Source organism: Protobothrops mucrosquamatus, unplaced genomic scaffold (assembly GCF_001527695.2).
Source record: "Protobothrops mucrosquamatus isolate PMUCROS unplaced genomic scaffold, P.Mucros_1.0 scaffold_36, whole genome shotgun sequence".
Taxonomy (NCBI): Eukaryota; Metazoa; Chordata; class Lepidosauria; order Squamata; family Viperidae; genus Protobothrops; species Protobothrops mucrosquamatus.
In genome coordinates, this window is record NW_015386112.1 from 958,339 (window position 1) to 975,421 (window position 17,083).

Sequence of the window (17,083 nt, forward strand, 5' to 3'; positions counted from 1 at the left end):
TTGGAAAGGGAATGGAGATCCACCACTGACTGTACCTGCCTAGAGCCAAACTTGCAACGTCTGTCCTGGGCAAGATCAAGTCAAAGACTGAAGATCACGGTCCAGGACGGGCGTGGCAACTTTGGCTGACTTGATCTGATTGGGCAGGAATACAGTCTACTACCCAATGGTGGAGTCTCCATCTCAGTGCTGGAGAAGCTAAACGGGCAAAATGCTTTAGTAGATCCCTCATTATAGAGGATCAGAAATATTCCATGCTTAATCTGATTTTTTATAAAACTTTAGCAGAGGAAGATGAAATTGTGTTTTAATAAGCAGGATGATCAGAATTATCATCAGAATTGAAGTTTTTTTCTAGTGCACCAGCAAATGTCCTCCAACTATATCTGTATTTTAAAGAAATATACTTTTATCTTTTTTTGGTTTTTCTATTTTTACTTAGTATTTTATGATGTATTGTATATTGTTTTTATATATTGTATGCTACCAAGAGTCATGTTTTGTGACACAGCTATATAAATTCATTAAATAAATAATTTTGAGGAAATTGTTGTATATACTGTCCCCTTCTCAAATGAAATATTGATAAAATTTCATAGGCTTCTATCTTTTCCGTTTTTGTGGTTAACCTTGAATGTGAAATGATTACACAATTTTAATCGCTTTTCAGCTTCCAGAAAAAAATCACAAAGGCTACCATATTTAAATATGGTATGCAGCCAATTTTGGTCACCATATCACAAAAAAAGATATTGAGAGTTTGGAAAAAAAATCAGAGAAGAGCAGCTAAGATGATCAAAGGCCTGGAGACTAAAACATACAAAGAACAGCTTTGGGACTTGGGCTTGGCTAGTCTAAAGAAAAGAAGAAATAGGGGAGACATGATAGCAGTATTCCAGTATTTGAGGGGCTGCCACAAAGAAGAGGGGGTCACGTTATTCTCCAAAGCACCAGAGGGCAAGACGAGAAACAATGGTTGGAAACTGATAAAAGAGAGAAGCAACCTCGAATTAAGGAGAAACTTCCTGACAGTGAGGACAATTAACCAGTGGAACTGCTTGCATCCAGAAATCGTGGGCGCTCCATCACTGGAGATTTTTAAAAAGAGGCTAGATAGTCACTTGTCTGAGATGGTATAGGTTCTCCTACTTGAGTAGGGGGCTGGACTAGAAGATCTCCAAGGTCCCTTCCAGCTCAATTCTTATTCTTACTCTTATTCTATTCTATTCGGAATGATGTTCTATTTAATTGATTTAGCCAAATTTCTAAATAGTACATTTATTCCATACGCTACAAAATATATTATTGCATAAACAGAATTGCACATAAAAACTGCAAAAAGTTGTAAAATACCCACAAAACACTACCTCATTGCCAGACAAATCATACAGAATTGATGAGCTTTTTTAACTATGCAAGCTGTTGTTATGTAGATTATATTCCCAAATATAATTTAATAATTCAAATTATTTAGTTCTCATTAATTCCTTCTGGTGAACAATAATGCTAATGTTAACTCCATTTTCAATGCTTTACTCCTAAGAACAGGATATCTATATGATTCAGATTGGCAACTGTGGGAATAAACCTATGGTGATATACAATTAAACATTATGTCAATATAGAACAGAATATAAAGAAATTGCAACTGAAAGTCTTATTTTATACTAACAACTTAGTGGAAGGAGCCACAACTTAATGCTAAAATTCAATGTTTCTAACATAGATAATAATCAGAAATAGGGAAGGGCAGAAGAGTTCACATCAGGTGTAACAGAGGAAATGTGTCTTTAAATATTTATTTTTGTTTTTAACTCAACCTGGAGTCTACAGCTGCTACTTGTACCAAGTGGGAGGCCCCTCTCAAAACAAATTGTGCCCAAGTCCTTTTGTTCATTTACAATCTCTAAACAGAGATTGTAGCACAAGCAATAGGTCAAAAATTGCCCATACCATGGGATCAAGTCTTGATCTTGGACTATGTGGTTCCTATTTACTTTAAAGAAATATTCAAACAATTACCAGCTACATCAGTTATGTTTTCCACATAACTTGTCTAAGAATTCAAGTTTGTTATCCATGTAGACATCACAGTCTGCAAGAAGGACAAGAGGAAAACAGCATTCCATAGAACAATGGTTGTCTTACTGAAACAGAAAACAACATAAGACCTCTCCAAATTCTATGCAAATTCTATGCAAATTTGCAAACTATGCAAATTCTCTTAACACTTTACTTGAGTGTTTCTACTTTGTTCTGTAGCAGCATCTTTTCCATATCCTGCATCTCAAACTGATTAGCTATAGGAAGCCTAGTATGATCATGAGTAGTAATCTAACTTATTGGTTTAAAGATGTTTTAGTCTTTGTACTTCTTGCCTATAATCTTCCAACGAAAGATCCTCTTCAGAAATCTCAGAGATAAAATTCTGTCACAAATTACTGAACATCCACAATTATGGCAGAAGCATTAATCACTTCTAATTTAAATAGGCATATTTATTATCTTTAAAAAAACATATAAATTAAATGCAGAATGAATATGTTTAAGTAAGTTTACCCAATGAAGAAAAAAAAATGTGTTCTTCAACAGAGCTCCCACTACATCATGGCAGGCAATTATAAAGATATAATGTACATAGCAATTAAAAATGAAAGCCATTAAGAGGATGAAAAAAATGAAAACAAAATTGTACAGAGCTTCCATTAATCATCCAAATGCAATCTGACAAGGACTGATTAAAATGTCTAATCTTCATAGACATTTCAGACTCCTGGCATACATTCAGTCATGTTTCCACATCATTCTGAGGTAGATAAAAAGCAATGTAAATGATAAATTTTTCTCATCTTCACACATTTTTTAAAATATTCATATTAAAGAATAGTACAAATGAGCATGGTAGATCCTTTCATCCTGCTCTCTGTACACTCTCTAAATCCTGCTCTCTCTCAAACATAGGCTCTTGGAATACAACAACTTCCATCAAGTGAAAAGTTTTTTATAAACAGGGGAAATTGTCCTCTACAAATGATAGGTGAATATGGTAAGGAAAGCTTGAACGTGCTTGTTTTCACCATCTCTGCAACAACTTTTCACTGTCTTTTTCAGCAATTTTTTACTTTAAAAAGTTTAAGGTAACTAAGAAAAGAGAGTTATGACTTAAAAGTATAGCACATATTCTTTAGATGTTTAAAATCCAAGCTTTGTGCCAACATTTCCAATCAAAGAATCTCATGTAGCAGCAGTGAGAAATTGCATCTTATGATATGCTGGTGACTTGCAGGTCAATATCCTGGTCATTCTTAAACTGATAATCTAACCAAATACTTATGTAGCTTGATATCTGAAGGGGGGAGGGGCTAATTTACTGAATATCAGATCCCTATTGGTTTCCTTAAATACTTATATCTAGACATCATGTGAAAATAAGTATTTTTATATTACACAGAATTCAAATACATTTTTTATTTTTCAAAAGACAAAAACTGATTTTACGCTATTTATTGTGGGAACAATTATCCTTATTATCCAAGATAAATAACATTAATTAAAGATTTACAAAATAGAATCTCAATTTGGAAAATGAAAAATGGAAGCCCTGCCATTGTATTAATGCATGGCCTGTTAGTTAGATCAACAGTGGACACATTCCCAATACCAAGAATGATTTAAAAATAAATTAAAATAGCAGAATACTATAAAACATGTAGCTTACTTTGTGCTTTTTCACAGAAGTTTATCTGAAAGCCTAAAGCAAAAAAGATAAGTTCTAGTTCATTTACTGGAAATCACAGATGTTCATAACCTTTAAAATCACATTTAATGTTCATTTTTAAAAAAAACCTAAGATACAAATTAAAAGGTTTAACACAGGTAAAATAATATCTGAATTGCAAAGAACAAATTCCAATAATCGATTTTCTTGTTGATATCAACTGCAATCTCCTTAGGATACTCTGCCATGTATACTGTACCGAGGATATAATTTTCAGAACGGCAATGAAATTTGAAGTTCCAGAGAATCTGGAGTGCTTTAGCTTAGGAAAAGCTTATCTATTAAAAAACTGTTGAACGATTTTGTCCAAGACATTTGTAAAGGATCACATGAACATCCAGATCAGATCACTGATAAAGATTGCATATTAGTTGTTAATTTAAAAACAGAAAGTTAAAAATAAATAGCTAGTGAGGTCTCCATATGATGACTTCTGTGGCAACATTCTAAAATTTAAAAATACAATTTTGAAAATAGTTTTTCCAGGTTAGGTTGGGTTTCACTGTAATGCATGGGTGGGAAACCTTTTTTGAATTAATCACTGCACTCAGACTGAAAGGCACAATAATCATAGAGTGCTCCGAGTGTGGAAGCCAGATTATGCGCTGGTAGATGCTAAGGTTTCCAATTTAAAAGGCAAGAAAAAAAGATAATCTGCATAGTAGCAGCTGCCACATCCTTTTATGTACAAAGGAAGTGGAAATCTCCCTTTTTTTCTCCCTATTATTAACACGAGCAAATCTTAGAAGCAGTAAATTTGGGGCAATGTGATTATGAGTGGCAAATAAATGCAGCAGCTCATTGCCAGACAGCACAGAAAGCAAAATGTGGGTGACAACAGAAGTCACCAAGGTCAGCAGCAAGAAACAAACTAAGGATACGAGCAGCAAATTGGGGGAGAAAGACTTCTCAAAGTTGTGGACAGAAACAGACCAGAAGTTAGAAGACAATAAAGAAGATGTATCAATAAATGTTAACAGCAACTGAAAACTGCTACCAATATGCAACTCACAGATTATTACCCATGGCTTTAAAACAAGGGTGAGGAACCATGGCCCTTTTATGACATGTAGACTTCAACTTCCAGAATTTCTGAGCCAGCATAGCTGGCTCAGCAATTCTGGGAGTTGAAGCCCACAAGTCATAAAAGGGCCATGGTCCCCTATCCTTGCTTTAAAGGTTAGGGACTGCCATTTCTACATTAAAAACGTACAGTTCCCTGCCATTCGATAGTTCTGTAATTCATATGACCAGAATTATACGTTGCATAAAAACCAATTCTGTTTCTTCAACTTGTATGCAATTAGGCAGATACTGATTTTGCTTTCTTTGGTTATTTTACCTAACTGCTTTATGTCATTTTTGCTGGGTTTGGAGAATAATTAGCTTTCCTTGAGCTACCGGAATTTCTTTTAAGCATCCTCTGCATGTTTTTAAGGCTACCTTCGCAAGTATTTTAAGTCTCAGGTTTATGAATGCTCTTCCCAGTACCAATCTCTTGCTTGTCAATGAACTGAGACTATTGCATTCAGAAAACACATCATTACCTCTTCAGGTAATGTCTCCTAAAATAATACTTTATTTGTTGAGATTTCTATCCCATCTTTCCTTTGGTAGTACAAAGCATAAAAGGTAATAATAGTACAAAGCACAAGGTAATAGCCACTATTTTGCCACTTTAGGATTGAGAAATAAAGTTATAATAATTTGGCAACCTATAGAATTTGAAGATATTTTAATGACAAATTCATCTCTAATTCTTAGTATACTTCAATATCCAGAGGTAAGCAGTTACTTGAGGACATTTTTACAGTAGATACATGTATGAGAATTTATAGTACCCTTATCTGATGACTCTTGTGACCTCAGCTACCATCATTTATTTAATAAAATGTTTGAAAATGTGTTAGCTTTGAAACAGCACCAAATGATCCTACAAAATTCAGAAGCAAAACATTAATATAACAATCAAAGGTACTGTAAAAAGCCTTTAATCATGAAGCTCTATTTAGCTATGGACTATTCCAGTGATGGTGAACCTTTTAGAGACCGAGTGCCGAAAAATTGGCCCCGCCCCCGCTCCACCCCCTGCCCCGCCCCCTGCCCCATCCCCCACCCAACCTGCCCGCAGGGCCACTCACCGCCTCCAGGGCCCGCCACAGATCACCCAGGCAGCCCAGCAGCGCTATGGCGGTCACGTCCTCTGCCTGCGCCCTGCAGCATCAACTGTGCATGATGGGGTGTGAGGGCGGAGTCTTGTCTATGCTGCCTGGCTGCCATATCCTTGGCTGCGCTGCTCCGCGTGGGCCACGCTCAGGGGCGACTCTCCTTCAGGGGGGGCTGCTGGAGAGGAGGGGGTCGCGGGGGGAGGCGAGGCTGGGGCAACGGCACATGTGCCCACAGAGAGGGCTTCGAGTGCTGCTTCTGGCACCTGTGCCATAGGTTCACCACCACTGGACTATTCTATCTTTATTATTGGATATAATTTCAGATCACACTTAACGAACTACTGGTATAAAGAATAAATTTAATCAAACATTACAGTATTGATAGCTTCTGATTCAGTAACAGCTTAGAATTGTAGCATCACAAATGGGATTGGTTGCCTCAAATTGTATTGGGCTATTTTATATACTGTTTTTGGCATCTGACAAGTTGAAGATTTGAACTAGCCTTTCTATCATATAATCACAGTGAAGGGTTCAATCTGAAGGGAAATTTGTAGCAAGATAAATTCTTTACAAATAAAATGAATACATATTTTAATTCATCTCAGCCAATAGCAAGAATAAGGAAGTACACAAAGTTGACAATGTGCATTCCAGTGTATGCACAATCTGAAAATTCTATGTAAACTCATAGGTGTGGTTAAGTGTCCTATCCATGTTATTACATGAATTATAATTAATAGTAACAGAAAACCTTTGCTCTAAACAGTTTCAGAAACTGGTTCACAATGAGTCTTCTCAAACCCTGTTTGCAAATACCCAATAGGAAACAATAGATCTAGAAACATAAGCAAATCAAAAGGAAAGAATCATTTATCAGATATGACCACCAGCTAGAAACATACTAAGCCACTCACATTTAATATATTTTTTTGAAAATTTGAAACATGAAAATTTATACTTCCTGAAGTTCAACCAAGCTAAGCGAGATATAAAGACTACCAATGATGAAACTCAAATAATACGCTAAGAGGAAAACGCACCAGGACAGAGAGACAGGGAGAGGGAGAGAGAGAAATATAGTTGTACATAAAGAACACAAAGATAATTACTATAGTGTGATTATATAGTATTTAAAACACTATAATTACTATAAGCTTAATAGATCCATGGGGCATGCCATGAACATAATGATCTTTGATCTTAGCAAAGCATTTGATAAAGTCTCTCATGATAACTTTATTCATAAAAACATGAACCAGATGATACAACTGTTAGATGGATTCATAATTGGATGAATGTCCATTGCTACAGAAGACTAATAAATGGTCCCATAGCTTGCGGGAGAGTAGCATCAAATCTATCCTGAACCCAATGTTGTTCACCATGTTTATCAATCATGTAGATTAATGGCTGTGGGAATGATTATAAAATACAGGCTTGGAGAGAGGCTAAAACAAACAAGAACTTTAATAGGAAGTATTGGATGGGGGAGACCTGGCTTGTCAGTAGTTCATATGAGAATGATTTCATTTTAGGTCACAAGCTGAATAAGAGCAAACAATGTGACGCAGCTGTCAAAAAGCTAAATGTTGTTTTGAGATGTATTAACAGAAGCACAGATTCAGGATCACAGCAAGTAACTGTCCCACTCTATTCATGTAACACTGAAGGTGTTCTCAGGATTGATCCAGCTATTCCATTCAGGCCCCTTGTTCTGAGAGGCCAACAGCAGCTAGAAAATTAGGTACCTTTGCTGCTGCCACCCACCCCTTTATTATAGCCAGTTTTGCCCTTCCCACCAGGGTAAGACTATAGGGCAGGCATGTCAAACTCGCGAAGTCACGTGATGTCACCCAATGTATCGGGCCGGTTTTGCCATTGCCGGCAATGGGGTGGGCGCGACTTCCACGTGACGCGTCTGGCCCACGGGCTGGCAGTTTGACACCCCTGCTATAGGGGAAATCCTTACCCTATCCTGGGTCTGGCTGAACTATGGTATGGGGAAACCAAATAAAACTTTGGGAGTCTATAACTTAGCTAAGCTGAGCCAGGTGCTAGAAGGCACCACCAGGCAACTCCAGTACTGAAACAAAAATCAACTTTATTAGAGGTGCCAAAAGATAAGGTTCCACAAAAAGTTAAAAGAGATAAAAATGTTTAAAAACTATCCCCAGAAACATAAATTTGGTTTGTTATTTAAAAGGCCAGCTGCTGCCTACCACAGTTTAAATGGGTGCAGGCTACAAACAAGGTGAGGGAACTGAAAACTAAGTTCTAAGAGAAAAGGTTAAAGTATGGTAACAATAATAATAATAATAATAATAATAATAATAATAATAATAATAATAATAATAATAATAATAATAATAATAATAATAANAGTTGGAAGGGACCTTGGAGGTCATCGAGTCCAACCCCCTGCTCAGGCAGGAAACCCTACACCATTTCAGACAAATGGCTGTCCAGTCTCTTCTTAAAAACTTCCAGTGTTAGCCTGGAAAAGGAAAGAAAGCATGATAGCAGTCTTTAGATATCTAAAAAGGACATTATACAGATGAGGGAGTACACTTGTTCAGTTGCCCCAGAGGGCAAGACCAGAACCAGTAAGTTGAAAATACAAACAGGTAGATGCAGGTTAGATATATATTAGAAAAATGTCCTAACAATTGTCAAACAATGGACAATGTTGCCTTATGATGTGGTATGTTCTCCTTCAAACCTCCACTTCTTGCACATGAAGCTTCAGGTCTACAAGGAGGCATGCTAAATACTGCTGACTAGGACAGAATGTTTAACCATGTTGAAATTTTACAATAGATTACAATAAAGTACATTTGCAAATTATTGTAATTTGTATTTTAGTGATATTAAGGGATCATTCCTAGAAGAGATTAATTTGCTCTTCGTTTTATATTAAATTACTTCTCTTCTAGCACTGTGCAAAGATCCAGAGTCAAATAACAAAATGTGATTTGGAAGCATCTCAGGTAAGCCTGTTGGAAAAATCTTAAGTCAATCGTTTTTTTCTCTTGGGCTTGCACACCTGATACAAGATCCCAGAAAAAGATGCTTTTGGCTTAAAGAAAGATGCTATGCTTACACTGTCTACATTCTGGATCATATTTTGTTCTACAAATCTGGATTTATTTATAATTAAGATTTATAAAGCTGCCCAACTCCATAAGGATTATAGGCAGTGTATACTTTTAAAACAATAAATTGCCTAAAACAAATAAAAAGAGAACATAACAAGAATAGCAGAGGTGAACAAACGTATCCTAACTAGACACTGCACATCAAATGGGTATATCCTGACCTATCCCAAGACTTGAGGCAGGGGGCTGAAGGGTGCAATCATGTTTTCAAAGACATTTTAATGGCCTGCAGGTTCAGCTTAGTCCAAACCTTAGGGCAGGGGTGTCAAACTGCTGGCCCACAGGCCGGACACGTGACGCAGAAGCTGCACCTACCCCATTGCGGGCAATGGCAAAACTGTCCCGATACATTGTGCGATGTCACGTGATGTCGCGAGTTTGACATGTTTGCCTTAGGGAGAGGGAGATGTTTTTCTAAGGGGCAATTGCTGTGACAGAGAAGGTCTACCTCATAAATCCCATCAGAAGATATTGCTTAATGGAAGAATATGAAGCCTGTCAGCTCTGTTAGATCTAATGATAGGAGAGAAGTGGCCTCACAAATACCCAGGCCCTGTGCCATAAAGCACCAATAGGGGATGACCAAGATCTGGAATTGCACTTAAAGCTTAATTGAAACAATACAATTCATATAATAGGGGTGCCCCATAACTGCTTGCACTGCTACATTCTGGAACAGGTGTACCTCCTGAGTGGCGTTCAAGAGGAGCTACAGTAATATATAGCATGTTGCAGTACTCCCCACATAAGGGGACCAAGACATACGAGACTATGAGAAAATGGAAATTGCACAACTGGTACACTAGTGAATCTATAAGAAGCCCGTCCTTGCCACAGCTGCCACTTGATCTTTGAGTAGGTTCTGTGAATCCAGAAAGATTCCGAAATTATGTATTAGTTTTGCATAGAAAAGTACCATTTATCCACAGCCAAAGACTATCCCCAGAAGATCCATGCACCTATTAAGCATTCATTTTTATCAATGCTAAACCTGTTCTTCCTCAACCAGATCCAAACATCTTCCAGGAAATGGAACAAGCCTCAACAGAATAACTTGGACAACTAAGTACAGGTTGATGAATGAATTCACTAAGCTGAACTCACGTAGAAGTTAAAACTAGAAAGTCAAATCCTGAGGCACCCTGGTTTGTTTTGGGCTGGATTTCTCCCCACTTCTCTCCTGCATCTACTGGAACCAGTCACAGAAAACCGGTCTACAGTACCAATATGGCCCTAAAAAATCTTCCTTCATCTCCAACTACAAAACTCCATAGCCAATCTAGACAGATTCCATGATCAATGGTTATCAACAGTCACTAAGAGATCAAGAACCATGATGGTGGTATCACCCCAACTGGTTCTGTCAAAATTCATTGTCAAGCATAATCAATTTTGTCCCAGCCTGAAACTCAACACAACTAGGTCCATTTCTTCCAGAGCCCTCAGCAATCTAATCCAATGGAGATTGGACTAAAATCAATAATAAATGTAGGCTCCAGCAATGGCTTGAGGAGGGAGCACATCACCACCTTTTAAATATGGGAAGGGGCGTTGTCTTACCTGAACGCCTTTTCTCATCATGGAGATGGAGAATCCACTAATGGGGATTCTCCATCTCCGGTGCTGGAGAACACACATTACACAGCTCTATTCTTTTTCTTTGTGAGCAATTAATCATTCTTGGTTCATTCTGAAAACTACCTAAACTTATCTAGGGTATGTGTGTTGTTCACCACTTGAATACAGGAAGGGAAAAGAAACATAATATTAAATCTTCTCCAAAAGAGGCAGTGACCAAAACAAGTCTATACTTGTTACAGTGGAATCATGCATTTAGCAAGTTGGAGATCAGCAGAATGGCTTTTGACCTTGAACCATAATATATGACTTGCATCCAAGGATGTGTAAGAGCGATCAAGCATTCAAGCTTCCTTACTCACTTGAGTTATTAATATACACCTTGTATTCAATTGTATGTCACCTACCACTGAGACAAATGGGAGGACTTTTGTACATGTGTAAACTGGTATAGTTATTGAAGCACCAAAAATCTCACAAACATTCAGAGACTAAAAAGATAACTGATCTCTTAATATTTGATCAAATCTAGAATGATAGAATGGTAGTATGAAAGTTTCATATGTAGACAATGAAACTATTCAATTCCTTAAGAACTATATTAAGAACTATCTAAACTTGCTTTTTCTACTCAAGCTTACCATCTATTATAATGCATATGTAACATAATTTAAAAAATGAGGAATCACTGTATCAATAATTTTTAGAAATGAGAATATAGTTTCTTCTATAAAGTAGTTGGGACTTGTAAATGAAGCAGAAACAAATCTGCTTATTATAAATTATTTAAATAATGGTTGATAATCAAATAATGGTTGGTAATCATGATAACTCATTCTATTGCTCAATCAGTTCCTATCAACAGAAGAAATGGTTCATTTCTCCAACTTACAACTTAACTTAAGAGCCTGTGGAGTAGATTGAAGGAAGGAATATGGCAGGTTTCTGGAAGAAGTAACACATGGAAAATGTTGTTGCATGAAATTGGATTTTTTTCTCTTTTTTAAATAGTGATTTAATGCAGTTTAATTTTAATTAATCGCAGCTGGTTATACTGTACTGTGTGATGAGCACCATCATGTTCTGAATGTTAAATGTCTTGGGAGATTCAGTTCTAGTCCCACCTTAGGCGCAAAGCCAGCTGGGTGACCTTGTGCTAGTAGTCTCTCTCATCCCTAGGAAGAAGGCACTGGTGAACCACTCCTGAAAAATGTTGCCAAGAAAACTGCAGGAACCTATCCAGGCAGTCTTCAAGAAACAAACATGATTGAATGGAAGGGGGGGAAAAAGACAGCAATACACAAGTATTTAGAATTTAGTTTTTTTTCCCCCTCAGGAGCAGCCAGCTAGGGCAGTCTGTCTTTGGATAATTTATTTGAAGTAATTCAAGACTAAGAGCTTCCAATTTGATTACGATGTCTTTCAGACAAATATAGAAATTGTTAAAGTACAGAGTGCCTATTATAAACTATTAGTTACAATAAGCAGATTTTGAAAATAACTTTAAACAAGATGTTTTCCCAAATATATTATAAATCGAAAAGTCCTATCAATTCAGCACGTTATTTCTAATATCCAGGGGAAGTAATATTCTTTACTATGAAACAAAACATGGAAGTAACTAATATATAAATGCTACAAAGTGATATAACTTCTAGGAATTAGACTGAGTAAGACAAATTTGGCTACACATGGTAACCAGATACTATACTATACTTACATAGTTTAATCAGAGGTGGCAACCTGTGGCACTCCAGATGTTACTAAATTACAACTCCTAGCATTCCTAGGAAGCACAGTCAATGTATTTATATTATGGTAAGTGTTTTGAGACAGAAACACCAGAAAAAACAAATTCATATAATTTAATCATGAATAAGACAAAGCAGAAGAAAATTTAATTAATGTACTGTATTAGTGCCTTACTCCATCTAGTATAGCTTCTTAAACTAATGTGTCCAAAACTAGATTTTACAATATACAGATAGTTGCTGAAATACTATATTACATATTTCTCCTCAAATAGGTTTTGAATACCATCCTGATATTAAATATATTACTTTGATTATTCTTATATTGCAGCATACAGTAGTACACTGCTTCAAACACAAAATTTGCACATTAAGCAGAATATAATACTATATTATCTGATATTTGCAAAAAACATTTTAGTGCACTTTTAATGCAAGGAAAAGTCAATCACAATTTTCTAACATCTGTGATGAGCACTTTATATAATTAATTTAGTCAACTACTGGCTTGGACAATTTAACATAATCAATATCCCAATAATAGCTACTCTTCTAACCTCAGACCCCTGGCATTAGAGATCCCCTGAAACAGAAATACGATGGTATTAAATCCAAGGTCTTTATTATGTTTTACAAAACATAAGCACTCTTTCCATAGAAATGATTCTGAAGCAGCAATTACATTATTAAAAACTTCCTGTCCAGTCTATTACCATAGTGATCAGTTGGCCTGGAGGAAAATGCATATTTTGCAATCTCAGTAATACTAAATTCATATTTATTATCATACTAATTGTACTGACATGCTAACATTTCCAAATCCTGAACTGGTAATAGAGCATTAAGGAACTCAAAATAGAATTTTAATTTAAATGATAGTGAAAATATACTTCTACCTCTATATTTCAGAATGCTTTTCCTAATAGATATCACAGTGGATTTAAATCATAGTGTAAATGAAAAGAGTATGTTTCTGGATTTAACCAGCAATACAGGATGTCAACCACATACTCCATATACACATATCTTGAAAAAGAGAGCTCTCACAATTTAACACTGTGATTTACACATTATTGTAAACAATAATCATCCTCTTTCCTTTCCTATGAAGAGGAATGCTCATAATCTACTTGTTTTGCCTTTTACATTCCACATTTACCGTACCTATTTTCGAATTTCTTAAGGGAACGCCTCACGCCTTTATTCATTTCGCCTCTTAAAGCTACACCACCGCTTCCTCCATGACTCCACACAAACACGCCTTACTACGGTATCTAGTGAGCTTTATACTCTACACCTCATCGAAGACCTGCTGTAACCCTTTCCCTTACACACTTCACACATACCGTATATACCTCACAGCAACAAGCCCTCACATAGGCGGCTAAGGTTTGTTCTTTCGCTGTATTCACACGTCCCGTCTTCTGCACCGGATTCTAGTTCTCTCCGGGGATTAAGCTCCCCGAATTTATCTCGCGGGGTGCATTAAAAGGTCCACTTCCCACATTGCCGGAAATTACCCACCTAGCCTCACACATCCATTTATTTCAGAGGTCAGATTTTCTGGGTGATCATCAGCTTTCGACTCGGAGTGTTTTTTTTGCACGCATATTTATAGACACGCGCCCCTCCCCTCCTCCCAGTACCTTACACACGTACTAGTTCGTTCATTCCCTCGTTCTCGTGGCCCTTAAACTCCTCTCGCCTTGCATCTCTTTAACACTCTGTCCGCCCCCCACCCCAGTTTCGTCTTCCTGCATGCACACCACACCCCCTCCCCCCGAAATTCACACTCCGTAAAGCTTGGGGGGGGGTGTCTTCTCGGATTCGCCAAAGAAGAACTCAGCCTCCACCTCCTCCTGCCCGGGACGCGCTTCTAGGCCTATCATCCTCCAGAGAGGCCTGGTCCTCCTTTGCCCAGCTCTGGCGCTCCCTCCTGTCCCTACAGGCAGGCAGGCAGGCAAGCAAGCAAGCAGGCGAGCAAGCGAGCGAGCGTGCTGCCCGTCCAAGGCGAAGGCCGGGGGTAGAGTGGGGGTGGGGGTGGACGCGCGGCCTATAGAGCCTCTGGATTGTCGCTCGGGGTCCGGGTTGCCGCTCCCTTACCCTGCATGCTGCTGACTGTCGTCTGCGCCGCCTGCGACCCGGGGCCGGAGCCAGAGCCGGGACCAGGGCTAGGAGCCGCCATTGTACAGCGCGCCAGACGCGGAGGGAGGGAGAGATGGACGGACGGCGGGAGGGAAGGAGGCTGCAATGCAGCAGAAGCAGCGCAGCGGACCGACCCCCTCCCCGTCCCGCGCGCCCGCCCCCGGCTCCTCGCGCGTGCCCGCCTCGGCCCCAGGCAACTGGCGGGACACCCAGAGTCCCGACTCGGGACGACAGGCGCCAGCCTCCCGGGCCCCGACCGACCCGAACCGCCGCCGCTCCTCTCCTCTCCGCGCTGTTGGGGCTCCGTTTTCTTCCGTCGCTCCCTCCCACCTCCGCGGCACAAGTATAACCCCTCCCAGGCAGCGGGCGGAACGGATGATGCCTCTGAGTCCTTCGCCCAAACAGAAGAGCCAAGAAGGAAGGACGGAGGAAAGAGAAGGAGCCGCGCGGTGCGCGCAAGTTCGCAGCTTACCCTGGCATGTCGGCGCTCCCCTTCAAATGGGAGTGCCTTAGAGAGACCTCGGCGGGGTGGGAGACTGCAAAGCGAAAGGGTTGGTTAGAGAAAGAGGCCGGCTGTTCTCGAAATGTAAGGGCTCTGCTTCAAACCTGCCTCTTAACCAGGAGCGGGTTTGCCATTGAAGGCACAAGCTTCTCTGCCTCGCCCCGTCTTTAAATTGCAACGCTTGGGTGTAGAAAACGGTTTAAGCGTTGTTTAAGCCGGACGGCACGAGGAGGAGGGTGGAAGATCATTACTTGACAGAATCTGTAATTAGATCTCTAGAGATCCAGAGAACGTAATCAGCTCCGGTTCTGCAGGAATCGAGCCTGTGAATTATCCTGCCTTGCCTTAATTAAAGGTCCTGCGCTTCGAATAGGATATTAAACTGGGAAATGTATACTGGTGAAGAAAGTGTTTTAAGGAACCTTATTTGGTTATCAGCTTCTTCAGTGTTGATATTTACAACGTTGTAATTAACAGGGCGCTCTTAAAAAATGATGTATACTGTACACTACTTGTCCACCTGGGGGCTCAAGATTACAAATATCAGAAATCAGTTACAGTAAAAGCATTCTTATAACTTAAAATGGAAACTGAAAGCATTAGAACACAAAACAATTGTAATAAATACCTTAAAATATTTATAAAAATAGGTATTTATTTAAAACTCTTATCATTCAAACCCCCTCAAAAGACAGATTAAAATTGGATTAAAGAGGAAGGTTTAAACACTTCCTGAAAGGCCAATGAGTTTTTCTAGCTTTTGGCCTTGTATTGTAAACTTATTGCCCACTGTATTCCCAACATATGCAATCTTTCAAGTAGGCATTTTTATTATTTTCCAATGAATAGATACATGCGTTTACCCTATTCAAGAAATAGGGTAAACCTCAACTTACAACCACAACTGAACCAACAAAAGTATGCTGTTAAGTGAGACATTTGTTAAATGAGTTTTGCCCCATTTTACAACCTTTCTTGCCACAGTTGTTAATCTGCAGTTAAGATAGTAAGTAACACATTTGTTAAGTGAATCTGGCTTCTCCATTGACTTTGCTTGTCAGGTCACAAAAGAGGATCACATGACCCAGGGACACTGCAACTGTCATAAATATGAACCAGTTGCCAAGTATTGAGTTTTGGTCACATGACCATGGGGATGTGGCAATGGTCATAAGTGTGAAAAATTATCATGTCACTTTTTTCAGTGCTATTATAAATTTGAATGGTCATTAAGCAAACTGTTGTAAGTCGAAGATTACCTCACTTAGCCAGCCTGGGGTTGTGAGATATAATAACCTCACCCAGTGGTTTCATATAAATGTTGATTAGGAGAAGGAGTGTTGGAACCTCAAAAAGAAGGGACTTGGGGAGCAACCCATTCAGCACCAACTGGAATCAGTCCTGAAGAAGGAAGAGAACCATGGAAAAGTAATGCCCAGTTGTCAACCCCTGGAGCCAGTTCAGAAGGATATGGTCAGCGAATTGAAAGCCACTGAGAGATCATGGAGCACAACGATGAGTGCACAATGGAATGGGTGAAAGATCGTGGAGTACATTGCACCTGAATGCATCAACAATACAACCAAGGTTGTCTCCATACTGAAATCTCACTGAAATTCTCATCCAGGGTTCTCAACAACTACAGTCTCAACAATCTTCCCTAAAAAAGGATTGGAGATGGGGCAGTACTTACTTAAAACCCTTTGGATGCAACTGCAGCCTCTTGAGAAAGGGATGTGCCATCATCTCTTTAGAAGGGCAGAGGTACTGCCCTCTCCCTCAAAGAGGCTAAAACCATGGCATGGACCAGGTTCCAGCAGAGAGGTGGTTGAACTAACAGCACCAAGAACCCTAGTCATTTCCTCAGGAATTACCAAGTCCAATTCATCCTAAATAGGATCACAAGCCCAAGCCCACAACATCTTAGTCTGACTTGCCCTATCAAAATTCAACTTATAGTAGATCCAATCAATTTTATATGTCAAATAATAGTAGCATTCCTC

The 17,083-nt window shown here is 38.9% G+C and overlaps 1 protein-coding gene across 1 annotated transcript in view; it reads right to left on the reverse strand.

Annotated features, from left to right (window-relative positions):
* Positions 1-14,646, reverse strand: part of MAP2K4 (mitogen-activated protein kinase kinase 4) — a 56,724-nt gene extending 42,078 nt beyond the window's left edge. Inside the window, exons 1-2 of the mRNA XM_015810241.1 lie at positions 14,537-14,646; positions 3,719-3,751 (exon numbers count right to left, since the gene is read on the reverse strand). Of these exons, the coding sequence (XP_015665727.1) occupies positions 3,719-3,751; positions 14,537-14,618 (115 nt within the window). The 5' untranslated portion in view covers positions 14,619-14,646. The remainder of the gene's footprint in view (positions 1-3,718; positions 3,752-14,536) is intronic.
* Positions 14,647-17,083: the final 2,437 nt, after the last annotated feature.